We start from the raw sequence: 20036 nt of genomic DNA, 5'->3' as shown, positions 1-20036 counted from the left end.
ACTAGGATAGATTATTTTCAGTTTTAGAATATTGTTTCAATTTTCCCCTCAAAAGTCTTGATAATATCAAAGACAATGCAATAAAAACAACTGGTAGGAATCTTTCTTTTAAAAAAGCAATCAATATTCCATATAAAAATGAAGATGAACTGAAGACAACCTGCGGTTTTTGTCATTCATTCACCTACAGCTTTTGTTTCAAACTGGAATGAATACTTAACCCAACAGTCATGACAGGGAAGCAGGCAGTGAGGGGAAAAAGTTTGGATTTGGTTTGCGTTTAAACTCTTGTAAGTCACTCAACAGGTAGTCATGGGCAAGTCATTTAACTTGTAGTTCTTCAATAATACTTGCTGCTGCCCACTCACTGTCTCCTCCCTACTCTCTACTCATCTTCCCAGGGTAACAGAAGAACAAATGAGAAAATATGAAAATATTTTATGACAACAAAACTGTCACTACTGTAGTCTACTGAGGATATGAAAACATATTAATATTTAAGCCAACAAAAAAAGTAAAGGTGACACATTTGCATTTATAAAAAGCCATAATATGTTCCAGATAATTTCTATAAACAGAATTAAACGTATTTTTTAAAGCCAAGATCACTGGGTAGTACAGAGTACAATGACTAGCAATATGCTTTTGGAATAGGCCAAATCCAGGTTGGAGACCCTCCTTGTCTGCTGGCCATGTCTTGGACCTTGAGTGAGTTATATAACGTTTCTAAACCTCAGTTTCATTATTTACCTAAGGGGAGCAGTACCTCATGCCTTATGTGGTGGCGTGAGCATGAGAGCAGGAGGAGTAGGAGATGATGCAGGCTAGCACCGTGTGTTCATTCACTAAATACTCAATGTGCTTGTCATGATTTAACTATTTAAAAATATAACTTCTGGGGCGCCTGGGTGGTTCAGTCGTTAGGCATCTGCCTTCGGCTCGGGTCATTATCCCGGGGTCCTGGGATCGAGCCCCACATCGGGCTCCCTGCTCAGTGGGGAGCCTACTTCTCCCTCTCCCTCTGCCTGCCGCTCTGCCTACTTGTGCTATCTCTCTGTCAAATGAATAAATAAAATCTTAAAAAAAATAATAAAAAATATATATAATTTCAGTGAGCAGTTCATCTTGCCATATGTTAATGTCTCTGCTCCCTTTACTTGTGCTGTAAAGACTAGATTTAGTATACTTATTTGAAGGTGATTGTTTATGTCTTTAGTAGAATTAGCAAAGGTATCTACGCCTGAATTTATACACATTAGTTAGAAAACTCAGCCCTACGACTTTAGCACTGGGTAAATGTAGTGGAGGCGCAGATTAATGCACACACCGTGTGTGTGTGTGCACATACACACAGACACACACACACACACAAGAACAAGATAAAGTAGCAAAATGTCTTCAGATGGTTACAGATGTCTCACTTAAGAATCTCACACAGCTGGGTAAGATAATTTAAGTAGCTACCTTACCTCCTCCCTCTTCCCATTACAATAGACAGATCTGGAAAGACAGCTATAGCAAGTTTATTTACTTATCAGAGATGCATATAATTAGAATAATTCTAAATACTGACAATCAGAGATAGCAACTCTTATTTTTTATGATACGTTTCTAAACAAAGCCTTGACATAGCTATTCTACCAGATTAAAGCATGCATTGACTGATATATGTACCTCAAAATTCTATGTCTATTGCAACAGAGATGTTTCTAAGGTCTCAAACCCATTTCTGTAAAAATGTCCCACCACCAAAACCTTAGCATTCTCAAACTGTCAAATCTAGTCAGTTGTATTGAACTAAAAATTCTCATTATTTAAATGCAAATAAATAAATAAATGCACGAAGGTACAGATAACAAAGGCGTTTTTGTTTATTACATTTAACAATCTCTTAAGTACTGAGTATAAATGTTTACTTATGTTACAGTTCTAAATGTTTGCCTTTCTTAAAAATAATGATTTTTGATTTGCTCTTTGTAATAAGTTGTCATATTGAAATAATATGTTTTGAGATTGTAAGGAAATTAAACCAGATGTTTCATAAAAAAGCTATAATTATTTTGCAAAGAAGACTGTATCTATAAACCTAAAACATTTCACATAAGCCAAATCCACAGTAAATCTATTAAAAAAACATCAAATACAGAAAAAGAAATGGCATGTTTTTTAGTAAAATAAGGCACTTACTAGGAAATCTTTGAGTAGCCATTTGCCTTAGAGAATAAAAGGTATCACACATTACAGTGGGGCAGCTCATACTTGATTTTACAATTGTACTGAATAACTTGTCTACATAGTAGCGTAGATTCTCCTGCAGAATTTAACAAGGTAAACATCAGGATTTTAACTTTTACACATTTTCCATAGCCTTTACGGAAAACAATGCAGTGAAAATGAGATTAGGCAGTTACTATCTATTATACTAAAGCTCTGCTTCCCTTCTCTAAACTCACTCAGTTAAAGGACAATTTACAACTTGACCTCATTTAACAGATTTGATTGAGATTAGCTAAATATAACTGGTAAATGTATGGAATAAACTTTACAAGAAGCAACAGAATAAAATCATCCAAAGGGAAATCAGGGAAATAACTTGGACATGCAGGCACACGGACACTGTGGCAATTTTATTTAGTGCAATGAAAACCTGTGACTCTAACATAATCATTGTTTTCCCAGAGACAACTAAAATGTTGGTTGACCAAGTCATTGTGCCACTTAGCCTGGTCAGTCTGACCCCAAAGGGTCTCGACTGCAACTAGATACAGCCTTATTCCACTATTGTTACTAGAGCCAAAGAGAGATAATCAGGAACAAAAATAAAGTGAAACTCCACGACAAAGCAACATTCTAAAAACTAGACATAGGAAATACTAATAGTGTGGGCATCAAGTAAAGAATAAGAAGCACTACATCCTTCCACATAGCACTATGGAAGATTATGTTTGGGAGAAGGCCCATTTTAATGCAGTTATAAAGATAACAAGGACTTACCTTATTATTTTCTACATTATCTCCCTCTTTCAATCTAATAGGATCAATTTCACAGGATTTTGAGGATTCACATATCTGAAGAGAGATTAATTTTTCATTTAATTCGCTTTTCTAAATAATTTGGCAGAAGGAAAATAACTATTATTTTTCTGATAATACAATTATAAAAATTAAAACCATAATGTTTATAACCCCCATCCAGAGATAATGTATACAATACTGCAAAAGAACTGTCAAAATTCACTTCTAATATATTTGAAACTCTAGCTAAAACCAAAATCTAGTAACAACAACAACAAAAAGAAAGAAATCCAGTAACAAAAACAAATAATCATGTAGATTATACTCAATGTAGCCTTCAAGTAACAATCCACTGATGGAAAGGTACTTCTGAAGGGCTCAGCCTTATTCTTTCAGTAGTACACGAACGGGTATATGATCCCTGTCACTAGGTCACTTGATGAAAGAGAGGCCACAGAGACTTCAATTATCAGAGGTATAGCCCATACCTCATCTAGAATAGGTTTTAATGTGACTTTCAGGTAGTGCCTTCCCACTATTTTCATCATCTCATCCAGACATCGGGTAGCCAAAGAATTTCCTCTAAAAATTGTGTTTGCATCTCTGAAATACAAACAGAAATAAGGTGAAACCAAGAGCAGTAACACAAATGCTGTGAAATCAATAGCATGAGATATATGACTTTGGCTATATATACAATTTTAGTAATTTTTACCATCCATTTAAAAAGCTTGCTGCCAAGACATGAACAGACATTCCCCAAAGAAGACATAGAGGGCCAACAGACACATGAAAAAGTGCTCAACATCACTTGGTATCAGGGAAATACAAATCAAAACCACAGCGAGATACCACCTCACACCAGTCAGAATGGCTAAAATTAACAAGTCAGGAAACGACAGATGTTGGCATGGATGCGGAGAAAGGGGAACCCTCCTACACTGTTGGTAGGAATGCAAGCTGGTGCAGCCACTCTGGAAAACAGTATGGAGGTTCCTCAAAAAGTTAAAAATACAGCTACCCTATGATGCAGCAATTACACTACTGGGTATTTACTCCAAAGATACAAATGTAGTGAAAAGAAGGGGCACAGGCACCCCGATGTTTATAGCAGCAATGTCCACAACAGCCAAACTATGGAAAGAGCCCAGATGTCCATCGACAGGTGAATGGATAAAGATGTGGTATATATATGTACAATGGAATACGACTCAGTCATCAGAAAGAATGAAATCGTGCCATTTGCAATAACGTGGATGGAACTAGAGGGTATTATGCTAAGCAAAATAAGAGAAAGACAATTATCATTATGATCTCACTCATATGTAGAATTTAGTAAACAAAACAGAGGATCATAGCGGAAGAGAGGGGAAAAAACGAGGCAAAATCAGAGAGGGAGACAAACCATAAAAGACTCTTAATCACAGGAAACAAACTTGAGGGTTGCTAGAGGGGAGAGGGTGGGGGGATGGAGCACTGGGTGTTATATAAGACTGATGAATCACTGACCTCTACCTCTGCTGCCATTAGGCTTTTCAAACTTACCAAAACGATTTACCAAAAATAGTAAGAACTTAAAAAAAAAAAAAGCAAACAATATTAATGAACTACAAAAGTGGAATGTGTGTGTATATGAGACAGTGCTATGACAGGACTGGGAAGCCACCTGACTGCTTTTCATAATGTCACACATATGTATACAGGGGTGATACATAATAGGTAAGGAGGAAAAAAACCGGACTTCTGACCTGGCATTTTATCTTGACATGTGAATAATTACAAGAAGCCGCCAAGATTAGTAACAGGAAATTTTGACACTGAATAAAAAAATCCTTCATTAACTGTTAATGTTGCTGTTGGTGGATACCGTTTGCTAACTTAAAGAACTGCCTCTTATTTCTTGCTAAGTGTTCTTTTCAGACTCCCATCCAGTAAGGCTGGTCAATACAAAAGAAGTGAAATTACAAAAAATTTGGCAAACTAAAATCCAATTTCAACACACATAATTAACATTTTAATATAACTCTTACTGTGTATCCTTCAAGTCTAATTCAGCCACTGCAGTGGCAAAAGGAACAAGTTTATCATGGTGCAGCAGCAGTCGTACAAGGGGCAAAACAGCATCATTTTTATCTCGACAAATTTCACCCAAAATGTAAGCAGCTGAGGCAGATATCGGCTAGAATATAGAAAGGCAGAAAACAAGCACAAAATCAAGGAAACACGACTAAATGCCCCATCACTAGCCTATGTAAGTAATTCAAGCATATTTATTGACTATTACCGTTGTACAGAATAATACTTAATTTTCTAGGGTGCCTGGGTGGCTCAGTTGGTTAAGCGACTGCCTTCGGCTCAGGTTGTGGTCCCGGAGTCCTGGGATCGAGTCCCACATCAGGTTCCCGGCTCAGCAGGGAGCCTGCTTCTCCCTCTGACCCTCTCCCCTCTCATGCTGTTTCTCCCTCTCAAATAAATAAATAAAATCTTAAAAAAAAAAAATTTTAATTTTCTAAAACTTTTCTCAGAGATGAAATTTCAAGCATGTCCTGGAATCAGTACTGTGGCTCAGATAAACTGAATATATATATGTATATATATTGACTATTTTAATAAAACTTGATACTCAAATCTTTTCCACATCATTTATAGGATTATTTTAGCCATTTCACATTAAATCATACCCTTAAGATTTTTAAAGTACCTGAACATCTGGTGATTTTAGCAGCAACGTTTTCAAAGGACCATAGTACTCTGAAGGAAGCACATAGTCTTCTGTATAACATATATTTAATCGAAGAGATCCCAGATCATCAGTTTTAGATGACTTGTTTCCATTGTCTCTTGGTTGTAGCAAGTACCTAAAGTAAAAATACAGTTGCATTCATGAGATGATAATGAGCATCCAAGTCAGTGAGGTAAATAAACAGCTAAGCTGTTAAAAAAAAAACAAAACCAAACCAAAAAAGTCAACTTAGTATTTAAGGTTAAGACACTTTATAAGTAGCCAACTATCAATCTTCAGAGGCTTAATATTGGTTGTATACTGAATAGAAAGCTATAAACAGATTTTTACCCGGGAAACAAAAAGTACAGGTAATACAAAAATTAAGATCTCAAAGGGGTTGAATTAGTTTGATTAGCTTGTAGATTTAGGAAAAGAGAATAAAAAGTAAAACATTTAAAATCCAATGTATAATCAAAAATAACATCTCACTACCTAACCTAAGACACATTTAGCTTAAATAGATAAGACATACCACAAGAAGGCACAAGTGATCTTGTTTTAAAGTAAATCTTATATTTGTAAAAATCTGAACTTATTTTTTAAAAAGTTAGTGACTGAAGGTTTATAGATTTTTATATTATTAAAGGAGAAACAATGTAACTACACTGAAAATATTTTTATTTGCAGAAATCAGATGTACATGAATTTTTTTTATTTAGGCAAGTAGAAGGCAAAAAATATATATGTACAAAGAGAGGTTTAAAATTTTCCAAGAAAAATGTTTAGAAATCAAGAGGAGTTTGTTGGACAAAAATCAGAAATCTAATAGTTATTTTTAAAGACTTTTTATCATGGAAATTTAATAACACATACAAAAGTAAAGAGAACGGTATATCTATTGAACCCCCATGCACCTATCACCTAGCTTTAGTAATCATCAATGCGAGGCTATTCTTGTTTCAGCCATACCTCTACTCACTCCTCCCATCCCATTCCTGCATTATCTTAAAGCAATTTCCAGACGTCTTATAATTTTATCTGTAACTATTTCAATATATATAACTATATATAACTTTTTAAAAATTATCATTATCCAGTTTGTGTTCAAACTCTCCCAAACTTTATCATGAACACTTTTCTACAGTTTGTTCATATCCAAGGTCCATACATTACTTGTTTCTTTTAACCTATAGATTCCCTATACCCAAGAAATCTGGTAGTTAGAGTAGGATTTTCCACAATTAGGGATTACGCTAAATCTATCTCCATGACGCCACTTAACATGTTCTTTGTCCTCTCTGTACTTTCTGTATATTGGCAGTCAGATCTAGAGGCTTGGCTAGATTCAGGTTTGATATGCTGGCAAGAACATTTCACTGATAGTGTGTAGTTCCACAAAGAGGCACTAATGTCTGTCTCTCTTTTTGTGATATTAGCAGTCACTGATGAACACTGCCTAGAGTCATTAACTTTCAGAGATTATAAAATGATAGCTTTTTTTTTTATTTTTTAAAGATTTTACTTATTTTTTTTTGTCACAGCGAGAGAGCACAAGCAGGGGGAGCGGCAGGCAGAGGGAGAAGCAGGCTCTCTGCCGAGCAGGGAGCCCGATGTGGGACTCGATCCCAGGACCCTAGGATCATGACCTGAGCTGAAGGCAGACGCGCAACGGACTGAGCCACGCAGGCGTCTCAAAATGATAGTTTTAGAATTCTATCATTCCTCCTTTACTTACTACCTGGAATACTTTTTATAAATTAGAGTCATGAGTTTTGATACTTACTTTTGATATTTATCACCTATGGCCTCCCCATTATACTAACTTGTTTAAAAACAGAAGGTAGGGAGGGTTTAAAAGAATATTTACTAGTTTTGAGAAAGATAGAATTAAAGACATAAAAGGAAACTAGAGAATCAACCAAGCAAAATTTAAAAGATGAGAGGATGACAATAAAGGGAGAAGAAATTATATAGAAATTATATCACTATCTACGAAAGAGGACACTCTATTTTGAAACACCAGCCTTCAGAATTTCTATTGATTTGAGAAATAATGTTTTAAAGATTTGCCTGAGGAAATAATTGCATATAAGCCTATTAGCAAAGGTGACCCTGAAGTACCTCTAAGGGAAAAGTCTAGTTGGCTGATCACCAAACATCCTGAAAAGGACATTACTTTGGTCAAATTCCACAATCTACTATATGTTTTATAGACCTGCAAATTCAGATACCTAGTTTTATCTAAAAGTAAACCTGAACTGCAATGACTGAGCATAGAGACTGGTATATTTAAAGTAGAAAGATAGGGCGCCTGGGTGGCTCAGTTGGTTAAGCGACTGCCTTCGGCTCAGGTCATGATCCTGGAGTCCCGGGATCGAGTCCCGCATCGGGCTCCCTGCTCAGCAGGGAGTCTGCTTCTCCCTCTGACCCTCCCCCCTCTCATGTGCTCTCTCGCTCTCTCAAATAAATAAAATCTTTAAAAAAAAATAAAGTAGAAAGATAATTTCTAAATTTATGAAAAGAAATACAACAGTCAAGCAGTAAAAATACCTGCACTTTTTTTTTGTGACCAATACATTTTATTATGCAAGCAAATGTTCATTCACAAAGGTAGGGCAAAGAGTGGTTATATTAATAATGAATACCCTCAACTCACTACGTCCCCCATGCACTTACCACTCGGCTTCAACAATTATCACTGTTTCCCATGGTGCTTCACCTATATTCCTCACTGCAACTAATACATTTTTTTTTTTTACCTGTTAATACTTTTTAATCTGTTTAATACATTTTTTACCTACTGATAAGCTATCTGGAAAGCCATATATCAGAGGGACTATGGTGAGTACAGAGATACAACACAGAGACTGAGGTAGTCTTAAGAATTCCCAGCTAAGATTAACAGTTTTGCCAAGGAAATAGTAATGCTTCTGGAGCAGAATCTCCTTCTTTCTTGATTGTATTTAAATGGGCAGTACCTACCCATGTTTGCCTCTTTGGGATCCTTTCTTATTATTCTAATAATCCCTTCCGTTTTAACTAGTGTTTTCCATATATGGGATATAAAAATAAAATAAAAATACTTTTATTATAGTTACAACTTGGTTCTGCCTCCCTAAGATTGCACTTACCCATCTTAAATCTTAAACAATGTCCCCATATTCTAGTCAGATTTACAGATTCTGTTTTGGTTTGTTCTATAGGAATTTTACTCAGAGGGCAACTTTAATTCCCTTATCTCCAAATTACTGGAGGAAGGAGTATACTTTGTCCCTCTGTTACTCTCACAAAACTACAAAATACCAGCAAAATAGATCTATATAATCCTAACATGGCCTGTTCTGTGCAGAGGGATTAGGGCAATGCTATGCCAGTTACTAATTATTATGTATGCACTCCTTTAGAATGCCCAGGAACCCCAGAAGGGCTCACTGCTGCTTCATTTTTTAAGCTTGTTTCCTTGGGTTTCTTCAGAAGGGTAAGAAATCCTTCTGGGCACAGTATCTCATCTGTGTCTACTTGAAAAAACATAAAATTTCAGAATACCCTCAACTCACCACCTCCCCATGCCCCTTCAATTTTTTTTTTTAAAGATTTTATTTATTTGTTAGAAAGAGAGAGAGAGAGCACACGCACAAGCAGGGGGAGCTGCAGGCAGAGAGAGAAGCAGGCTCCCTGCTGAGCAGGGAGCCCAATGCGGGGCTCAGTCCCAGCACCCTGGGATCATGACCTGAGCTGAAGGCAGATGCTTAGCTTAATGACTGAGCCACCCAGGCGCCCCAGTGATTTGTTATTTTATAACATTGTTTAAAAAGGTTCTATTTAAACCCTGAAGAATCCCTTGTGGACTAAGTAATCTTGTATGAATCAGAGGTAAAAAGAAAACCCTCAAGATTTGTTAAATGAGGATACATGGCCATGCCTAAGGTCAAGGGATTAAAAAAAAAATCAAATACATTTTCTTCAGTTTTTGAGTAAAGCATTTCAGTTTCAAAGAATAAGAAAAAGGAAATAAAGAGGAATTATTAACTGAAAGTAGAATTCAGTTGCTCTACACATATTTTTTTATTCACAATTGGAGAGGCGTAAAAGTAATCCTGATGCTCTCAAGATTCAGCCATTCTGAAAGGTCCTTAACAGAAAAAAAATCTAGCATTTGAAAATTTTTAACAAGGTCTGTATAATTGAAGTTAAGGTAGGCAGGTAAAAACTACAATTATTTGTTCATAATGCTGAAAACAAGCATAATGAAGTTATGTTTAAAAGCTGGAAAGTAACTGTTCAGAGGCAGCTCTACTAACACTTGAATGCTGTTTCTGGTTCTATAAAGATAAGCATTATCAGTGGATTTTTACTTAAAATTGGAGATTAAAGATAGGTGGCAAAATCAGCAAACTAGACAACCAACTCATATCAAGTAAAATATTAATCTAGTTTTAAATATGTATAAAGTGCTTATGTTGAAAAACCCCAACCATTTGTTTCATTTACTATTTGAATCTTACATTCAGCATGAAAATTACAACATGAAAAGATGTTTGTAGCTATTGTTTTTTCTTTTCTTTTTTAAAAAAGATTTTATTTATTTATTTGTCAGAGAGAGGGAGCGCACGCGCGCACAAGCAGGGGGAGTGGCAGGCAGAGGGAGAAGCAGGCTCCCGCCGAGCAGGGAGCCCGATGTGGGACTCAATCCCAGGACCCTGGGATCATGACATGAGCTGAAGGCAGACACTTAACCAACTGAGCCACCCAGGCGCCCCTCTATTGTCTTTTCTTAATGTCCATTTTTACATGTTGGATCATTTGGGGGGAAATTGTGCCAATTTGTACAATCACACAAAGGTTTTGCACACATTAAGACACTGACATTACGGGAACTGGTGAAATGAGATTAAACTAGACTGCCTCTGAGGTTCTCTTTCTAACTTTCCAAACAATGGCATACTGGTATGACAACAAAGGATGCAGAAATTCTGTATGTATTGCTCTGGAGGAATGATGATGACAGCAGCAATCACTGTAATGATGAGAGCATGAGCTATACCCATGGTCACTGAACTTGCAGCTTGTTTCATTTATGAGGATGAATGCATTTCATCTTCTAACAACTCTGGGAAGCAGGTACTCCCTATTTTATAGCCAGAGAAAGGCAAAGCCAAGTGAGCAGTAACTTGTCCAAGGTCACACAGGTAGTTATGGCAGAGGTTAAGATTTGAACGAAGGCAATTTGGTTCCAGAGCCCATACCAAGAACCACTACCAAGGTTCTACAAATATTTACTGAAGTTCTACTACACTGGCAAGTGAGAAAAGCAAGGCGCAGATCAGGATAATATGTGCCCATTTGTGTAAAGAAGGGAAAAGAATATATACATATTTGACTATATTCCATAAAATATTTCCAGAAACTCAAAACAGTGATTGCCTCAGAAGAGGGGAAATGATTAGCTAAGGGACTGGGGCAAGACACAGATTTTTACCTTTTGAACTGTGAACCGTGTGAGTATATTACCGATTCAAAAAATCATATAAAATTCTATTATCTATAAGGTTAAAGTTAAAAGGAGTTACTATCAACACTAACAAGCTCTCCTAACATCTGACAGAAGTTTCAGAATAAAGAACATATGTCATTGCTAAGGAACTGAAAAGCCAAGAAAGGAATGGGAGAATGACTGGATCATGTCGTAATCTGAGAATAAAATTAAATTGGAACCATTAAAATCCGTTATCAGGAAAAGACTATAATAGACAAATACTAATTGGAAATTATGTGAAAAAAGAAAGCAAATTGAAACTTTTCAAACAACAGGATTACATTACTGATAATTATTCTTTTTCCTACTACGAAGATTAGAAAGAATATGCCTGAAATTCTGAAGGTAAAGAAAGCTTTTCCTGCGTTTTCATGCAGTTACCATCAATCCCACAGGGGGATGCTATAGCTCTACAAATGACAAAGGAGCCTAAGTTTAATTTCTGATTTAAAATGGCATTCACATTTTTATACTTCCTTGTATCTATGGAAGTATAAATAAATTAGGAGATGTTTCTATTCCATGTTGTATAAATTTTTTTAAAGATTTATTTGAGAGAGAGCGAGAGATAGCAAGGGGGAGAGAGAGAGAGAGAACAAGTGGGGAGAGGGGGAGGGAGAAGCAGACTTCCTGATGAGCAACGAGCCAGAATTTGGGCCTTGATCCCAAGACTCTGGGATCATGACCTGAGCTGAAGGCAGATGCTTAACCGACTGAGCCACCCAGGCACCCTGCATGTTGTGTAAATTTTAGAACTTACACTTTTGGCTTTAAAATGTTTTAAAATACTGGCAAAAAAATCTATAGGAATAAACTTAATTTCTGTTTGTCAGTGTTCTTACATCCTGCCAAGGTGGACAAAGTTTGTCAGATTTGGAGGACCTGTCTGGAAACAGTCTTACTTAAAATACAAGCCGGGTGGCACATTTCAGGTTCACTTTGAGGGGTCCTGAGAGGCGTAACAACTCACTTTTTAATTTTGTACGAGTGGCATGCCATACAATTTTAAAGACCTAACAAAGTTGAGTGCAGAGATTTTCTTTTTCTTTAAGACTTTATTTTTTTTGAGAGAGAGAGAGAAAGCATGAGCAGCGGGGAGAGGTAGAGAGAGGGAGAAGCAGACTCCCCGCTGAGCAGGGAACCTGCCATGGGGCTCGATCCCAGGACCCTGGGATCATGACCTGAGCCAAAGACAGACACTTAACCGACTGAGCCACCCAGGCTCCCCAAGAGATTTTCATTTTAAAATGTATGCTATTTTACAGAAGGTGAAAGAAGACATGAGGTGGGGGGTGTGACAGGTCTCAAAGGTTGTTTGTCAATTTTTCAAAGTGAGCAAGCTTAATCCCCTCCAAAGCTGGATACATTTTTGAAATTATACAAAATGCCACCAAGAAAGACCAATAAATCTTAGATCTGCATTAGCAAGAGGTAAAAATAAAATAAAAATTTTGAGTCTAAAAATCCGTCTATAACAGAGTTCAAAGTGAATTATGTCTGGCAGTCAATATGTAGAGGCAGGCTCTTTTAAAGACAAATGAGATTGGTGCCCACAGTAAGAAACATCTACACACTTAGTTTCAACTCCTCTTCTAGACACTGAAACTGAGTTCTAAATAGCAGGCATTAGAGGCAAATGAGAAAGGCCTGTTTTCTTTATGCCCAGTAGAAACCCAAGTCTAGCATGAGGGCTGCTGGGCAACCTACTGGAAGGCATGGATAGGCATGCTTTTAAGTGCTCTAGACAGAAAAAAATGATAGTTTCACATCAGTTCTGTTAAGGAAAAATAACATCAGTTTAATGTATGAACATTACGTTTTATCAACCATCAGTTTAATGTCACTGTTAAAGACATGAAAAGGTAAAATACTGTAACCATTATTGAGCCACCAGAGCACCTCAAGAAAGTATTTACTCAATCAGCTCAACATCCGGACCCTAGACACACTTACTTACTTACTTATTTATTTATTACGAGTGGGGGTGGGAGGAGAATCTCAAGCAGACTCCCAGCTGAGCACGGAGCCCAGTGTGGGGCTTGACTGCACAACCTTGAGATGATGACCTGAGCTGAAATCATGAGCTGCACACTCAACCAATTCAGCCACCCAGGCTCCCTGACCCTAGACATTTAGAAAGTAACATCAGAGCCATTCATAGTGCATCTCAGTAGGGTGTGGTAAAGGAAAATCACTGGTTAGATCCCATCAACAGTTGATTCCCTGCCATAAACCCCTCTGTTTTCAAACATCCACAGTTCCCATTATATTAATAAGGCTTCTGTACTGAAGATGCTGATTTGTGACCAAGCATCTTACACCTGGGCAACTCTTATATAATGTTTTAAATGATTTTAATTTTCTCCTTAAAGATTTCATTTTTGAACAGAACAATATTCCTAGACAATTCAGTTCTTATATCTCAGTACTAGAGGTTAAGTCATAAAAACCATCAATGTACTTCTATTTCTGCAAAAATAAATAAACCAAATCAATAAAATTTAATGACTTCTGGCTTATTCTACCTCAAATTTAAAAATCTGCTTATAGTAAGCATTTATCTGCATGTACATTTTATTAAAGGAGATGACCTACTGTGGAGTTCACTAGAATGTTTGTCTTCTTACCAGGCTTGATGAGAGGAATCATTTCTTAACACGTTCACAGGAACCTTAATCTCGCCCAGGAAAATATCTTGGACCAGGTTTCCATTGTTCCACAAGTCGATCCTGAAAATTTAAAACTGGCTTTATTTTTTGCAAACAATGTTTAAGAGAACACACGCCACCAGGTAGCTTCAAATCACTTTGATTGTATTATAGCATTAATTTTACATGCTTAAAAGTAAGAGATGTTAGCACTGTCATATGCCTTATTAACTAAACTAAGAAAACAAAATATTGCAGTAGCTTTTATTTATAAGCACAGAATGTAACTATTTTAAATAGTCTACAAGAAAGCACTTAAGTTTCTTAGTTTCAAAGTCTAGGCTTTATTTTAACCTGTAGCAGTAAGAACTAGAGTTACTTTGTTGAATCTGAGAAAAGAAACCACAAGACTACAGTTTCTTTCTCAATTAGAGCCAGTTAATATGTAAAGATAGGTGATTTGGAAAAATACATTACCTGATCATTCCAAACATGTGACTAACACACCCTTTAGATGAACACACTGTTAACACCACACCTGTACATGCACTTACAGAACTTTCCCCTCCCAAACAGCATAGAGATTTAAGACCTAAATAGCACAAACTTCAAACACATGCACCTGTTGAATTATCTTACAAGACTTCTTACCTCACTGAAATTTCTGTTAGACAGCAGATATGTTAAGAAGAATAAAAAAATTATTTCTAAATTGGCTAAAATATAATTACTTTTCTATATATTCTTTGCACCCATTATGCTATGATTCAGAAATTTAAAGAGCAATTAAATTTGTGAAAATTAAAAATATAGTAAAATAGGTGAAAATTAGGTCATCTTTGGTTTTAAATAAATACACCTTGACTACTTCTGCAAGGAAAACAGATTTTGAAAAGATAATACGAATTTAAATTAGATGTATGTTCCTCTAAGTTTCATCAACTAACTTGCTAAAGAGAAATCTATTAAGCTTGGCTCACCTATTTTCTTTTTAGGATTTTTTTATTTGGGATTTAGGATTTTCTTTTGGCACCAAAAAAAACAATTCTGTAAAACTCCAAGACAAATACCTAATTTCTAGCTTTTCAATGTCCTCCTCTTCTACCTGGAACTGGGACTTCCTTGTGTAACTACTGGATCTGGTTACCTGTGAACAAAAAATTTTAGCTGACAACATATTTTTAAATATTTTTTTCCTACAGGAACTTAAAAAACTATCAAAATGTTCAATTGTGTTTATTATAAACAAAGGGAAAACGCTTAGGTAATAGTTTCCCCCAAAGCTAAAGATTAAAATGGCTATGGAAGTATCAGGGAGGAAAGAATAAGGCAGTATAAAAATACCAACAACAACCTTGCCTCCATGCCCTCCCTTATCAACTCAATCTACAGCAACATTAGGTTCTCTGACTCACATGTAATCTGTTAGTGGCTCAAAGAGTGTTCTATTTTGGTGAAGCTGCACATGCTAAGAACCGTTTGAAGACTTTCCCACATTTCTCAAGCTATCATTTCTATCCTTACACTTCCTTCTCGCATTTTTACCAAAAATATCAAGGCTACTGGCAGGGACTTCCTCAGCTCCCATCCACCTGAACATGTCCTTTCTCACACAGGTCCTCCTACTTGATGAGTTTTCTCATTTCTTCTGAACAAGAGATGAGATGATCCTCCTCTTTTCCAAGACTATTGCACCCATGCATGATATACAGTAAGCATTTGATCTATTTTAATTATGGCTTTCATTACCAGCTTATTCACCTCACTCAAGGCTAAGAAAAATTCTACACTTAAATTATGGTCTTCCTATCTGCTTCCTTTCACAGACAAATATCTCAAAACTGTAATCCATCCTTAGAGCTGCCACTTCCTCACACCCACTCACTATAGTAACTCCTTATAATCTGGTTTCCTCACAGATCACCCTCTCCAAACCCCTCTTAGTCACCAAGTCTGATGGTGAGTCCTTAGTTCTTGTCTTCCTTGACCCCTCTATCAGAACAAGTGAATACAACTATACCTCCTTGCCAGAAACACTCTTTTGAGTTTACCCAGGCACTACCCAGGCGACCTCCTGCTCTCTGCTTCTTCCTGTGGGACCTCTTCTTCCTCAGAACCTATAAATATGGGTTTTCTCCATGGTTTTAACTTTTATTTTGCTCTAAGAGCTGCAAAGGGCTGTACAGTTTACAAAGTGCTTTCACATCCATTATCTTCTTTGTTCATCAGAATGCTGCTCTGAAGCAGGCAGGGCTAGATTTATTATCCTCATCTTGAAAAATGAGGAAGTTAAGAGATGTGCTCAAAGCTAAATATCTAATAAGTGGCAGAACTGAGCTTCCTCACTTTTCTCCTATACTGTATACCTCTATTCCCTTGGCTTTCTTGACTCTAAGCAAATCTTGAGTCCTTATCTACAGCCATCACCCATCTTAAGTTTCAGTCATGAACTGCCTATTGCAAGGTTTTCATGTCAGACCTCAAGTTCATTATGTCCCAAACTGAACCACTTCTGCTTTCCTTAACTTTTCCCTTATTCCAGATTTGAAACCATGAGGACATTGGACTTCTCCCTTTGTGTCTTGTCTTCTATAATCAATTTGTTATCCTGCCCTTTACAGCTTCTTTCTCATCTGTCACTTTCTTTTTCCATGTTACACTCTTGGATCAGAACCAACCCCCCCCCACTTTTTTTTTTTTTTTTAACACCTAAACTGTAAGTAAGAGTTTCTTGATCTCTGTTCTTTCTCAGCCACTGGCCCACAGATCACGGTTAATTCTTCTCAAAACACTGCATTACTCTTACCACTTCCAGGCTCAAAAACATTCAACAGCTACTCTGTAAGCACACCAGCCAGGTATTCAATGTCTTTCATAGTTGGTCCAAGTCTAGCTTTTAAGCTTTGTTCCAATTATTCTCTTATAGAACCTTTCCAGTTAAATCATTATTTGCTATTCTTTGGACATAACTTTCTGTTTTCTGTCTCTTTGTCTCTGCTCAAAATGTTCTTTCTAATACTCCTTTTCCCTCACTTAACTTGGCTGGAGCAGAGCTCATCCGACCTCCCCAGAATCTACTGCATTTTACTGCTGTGTGCACACATGCATACGTGTGCTCTGTGTTTCTTGCTTTATTTAGCTCGCGGACAGAGATTGAATCTTATCTTTATAATCAGCTCAACAAAGGGCTTTTGAATAAATGCTTTAAGGCTTCACAGGTACACTTGGGTATAGCAAGCAGGGCAGGCCTTGCCTTTCAAAGGACCATCTGCTTGCTGCAAGTTGCCCCATGTTTTCTGCAGGCTAGATGTAACAGCCATTGATAAATGTGTAACAACCAAAGTCCTTAGCCAGGAAATGGAAAGGTCTCACACTGGTACCTTTTCTTTTGTTTTTCTTTCTCCTTTGCCTCCACCCCCACAATTCTTCCTACTTCAATTTAGTATTTTCTTTAACCTATGTTTCTTTATTAAAGTACAGTAATCAGGCATGGCTAGATGTGCTCTCACTCGTCTCCACTTGGAATTATCAAGAAAAACACACACAAAAGAGGAAAAAGCACATAATATAACTTTCTCCCAAATCTTTCCTACCTGTTAAATCTCACTTGCAACATGTTCTATGGTTAGAACACAATCTTTAGAAATCAGAGGTCAACTTTTTTTTTCTGTAGTTTTCAAATAATATGAAAAAGGGTTTCTTTAACAAATGCTCCACAGTAAAGAACTTCAAAGCACTGTACTTTGGGGCAACTTCAAGGCAGCTGAAGATCTCTATGAAAATAAGCCTGTGTCTGTAGAGGCAATTAGCTAAAAAGAACTTAATAATAAGGCCTTAATCATATAGTACTTTATGGTCTCAAAGCATTCTCCCATTTGGGCCTCCTAAAAACTCTGTCAGGTTTGGCTAGTGTTTTCTCTTACAAAATTATCCTTTCACAAGATAAAATTAAACCTCACATTTAGTGATTTATTCCATGTCAACTGGGACAAGAACTCCAACCAAGTGACGTCATACTTACTTTACTAGTGATTTTCAAGTACTCTGTAGAAGAGTCCAGTGGCCACTGTGTGTCAGGTGGGGGGCTGGGTAAAGTCGGGGGGTGTGGAGGAGGGTGTGACAATGGGGATGACTAAGAAGGTGGCCCTAGTGTGGCCGTAGTCCTCCCTAACCCCAAATCAGTTACGGCTCTGCCTTTATTTGTTTTATATACTGGGCCTCTACCACATTACATCACGGTTCTACTGCTCTTAGAATACAAATGCTTAGTTGCATTAGTTGATTAAATGATTACTATGGCTATAGTTCAAAAAAAGAAGTAAACCAGCATTCAATATTAAATATTCAGTGTCAACATTTATATAAAATAAAAAGTTACCTCAAAATAAAAGATTTCATTAAACTGCGGATTGCTTGTTTTCTTCTTTACTTTTGTCTTCTTTTGGTCATTCCTGTTCCAATGTGGTAGAGTTTTACCTTGTAGAACTTAATAGTACACAATTATAAAACATGCTATTTCCAACCAGGGAGCCTGACCTCCCTTTAGCTGTTAAGATGACTCAGGGAAAACTATAGTTTTAAATATTACTTGGGGAAAAAACTTGAGGTGTCTCTAAAGACTCAAATCAAAGAAAATACAAGTTTGTATATGTAATATATGACAAGATTGTATTTTCTCTCTATGGCTACACTAGGTTGACTGTCAAACTTATTTTATATATACTAGCTTATTTTATATCAGAATGGTAAAAGGAAGACAGTGAGATTCAGGGTACCTTTATCTATGCTGAAAAATACCTGAGGAACACGAAAAGCATTCTTAACTAATCTTGGGCTTCAGCTACAATATGGCTTTTTAAAAAACTTTTTATTTTGAGGGCGCCTGGGTGGCTCAGTTGGTTAAGCGACTGCCTTAGGCTCAGGTCATGATCCTGGAGTCTCGATATCGAGTCCCGCATCGGGCTCCCTGCTCAGCGGGGAGTCTGCTTCTCCCTCTGACCCTCTTCCCTCTCATGCTCTCTCTCTACCATTCTCTCTCTCAAATAAATAAATAAAATCTTAAAAAAAAAAAAACTTTTTAGTTTGAAATAGAGAAGGTTGCAAAGAAATGTACAGGGAAGTCCCATGCAGTCTTTCCCCAGCCTCTCCCAATTTTAACATCTTATGTGACAGTAGAACACTATCAATACTAATAATGACTCTTAATTTAAAACAAATTCATATGCCAGTTTCCATTTGTATGTTATTAAATGATTACACTAAAGAATTTGTCTTCAACTACAGATTATAAACAAAAACAAAAATAGCTCCACTAGGTTAAACATTTTTAACATACAGAACTAATCCCTGGTAGCATGAATGTTAAAGGATTGAGTATCTGCTTTGAAATTTAAAACCATCTATAGTAATAACAGTGCAATATTGTTTGAGCACACAGTGAGTACTAGGCATGGCACTAGGTATTTTATATACATATATAAATACATTTTTTAAAGTGACTTACTGGTGATTTTCTAACAAATAAAAATACCTATATTGTACACCTAAAACTATTATTTAACACGGTATGGTGACTATCCTGGAATTAAGAAAAATTAATAAAAATAAATAATAAAAAGAATACCTAGAGAGCCTGAAGTTGGGGAGAAGGGGTGTGTGTCTGTGTATGTATGTATGTATGTGTTTGGTATGGAGGGAATATTTTGTTCTTTGTTTCCTGATTTTAAACCTTCAAGTTGTAGGCAAATTTCAGACTAGTCAGGCTCTGAAAGAAATCATAATGAAGTTATAAAATACGAAATAGACAAATTGCTGTAGGTTTTTCCATAAATCATCATAAATAATTTAAATCAATGATATGGTGCACTTTACCATGTTCTGGTACTTCAGCAGTCTGTCTACAGCTTGGGATTCTCTCTGTAGAGCATAGATGCCATGAGTAGAAAAGGCATTTTTAGTTCTGAGCTGCTTTCCAGATAAAAATATGGAAACTGCCTTGTGATTCTGGGCTAGCATTTCTTAAAACAGGATTTTACCTACATAAAACCTAAGACATTTGAAGGTAGGAAGGCCAATGATGAATGAAGAAGGTCAAGTTTATGTTGTAAAGTAC

At 36.6% G+C, this 20036-nt stretch overlaps 1 protein-coding gene across 3 annotated transcripts in view; it reads right to left on the bottom strand.

The window, feature by feature from the left end:
- The window catches only part of RASA2 (RAS p21 protein activator 2), a 121873-nt gene that overhangs the window by 33170 nt on the left and 68667 nt on the right, over positions 1-20036 (bottom strand). For all 3 annotated transcript variants that reach the window (XM_027583124.2, XM_027583123.2, XM_027583125.2), the window contains exons 7-14: positions 18303-18375; positions 14995-15071; positions 13904-14005; positions 5717-5873; positions 5046-5194; positions 3504-3618; positions 2995-3069; positions 2188-2311 (exon numbers count right to left, since the gene is read on the bottom strand). In XM_027583124.2, coding sequence (XP_027438925.1) covers positions 2188-2311; positions 2995-3069; positions 3504-3618; positions 5046-5194; positions 5717-5873; positions 13904-14005; positions 14995-15071; positions 18303-18375 — 872 coding nt within the window. The remainder of the gene's footprint in view (positions 1-2187; positions 2312-2994; positions 3070-3503; positions 3619-5045; positions 5195-5716; positions 5874-13903; positions 14006-14994; positions 15072-18302; positions 18376-20036) is intronic.

This window comes from Zalophus californianus, chromosome 1, assembly GCF_009762305.2.
Source record: "Zalophus californianus isolate mZalCal1 chromosome 1, mZalCal1.pri.v2, whole genome shotgun sequence".
Classification (NCBI taxonomy): domain Eukaryota; kingdom Metazoa; phylum Chordata; class Mammalia; order Carnivora; family Otariidae; genus Zalophus; species Zalophus californianus.
Note: the sequence above shows the minus strand (reverse complement) of the source record. Positions and strands in the feature narration are given on the sequence as shown.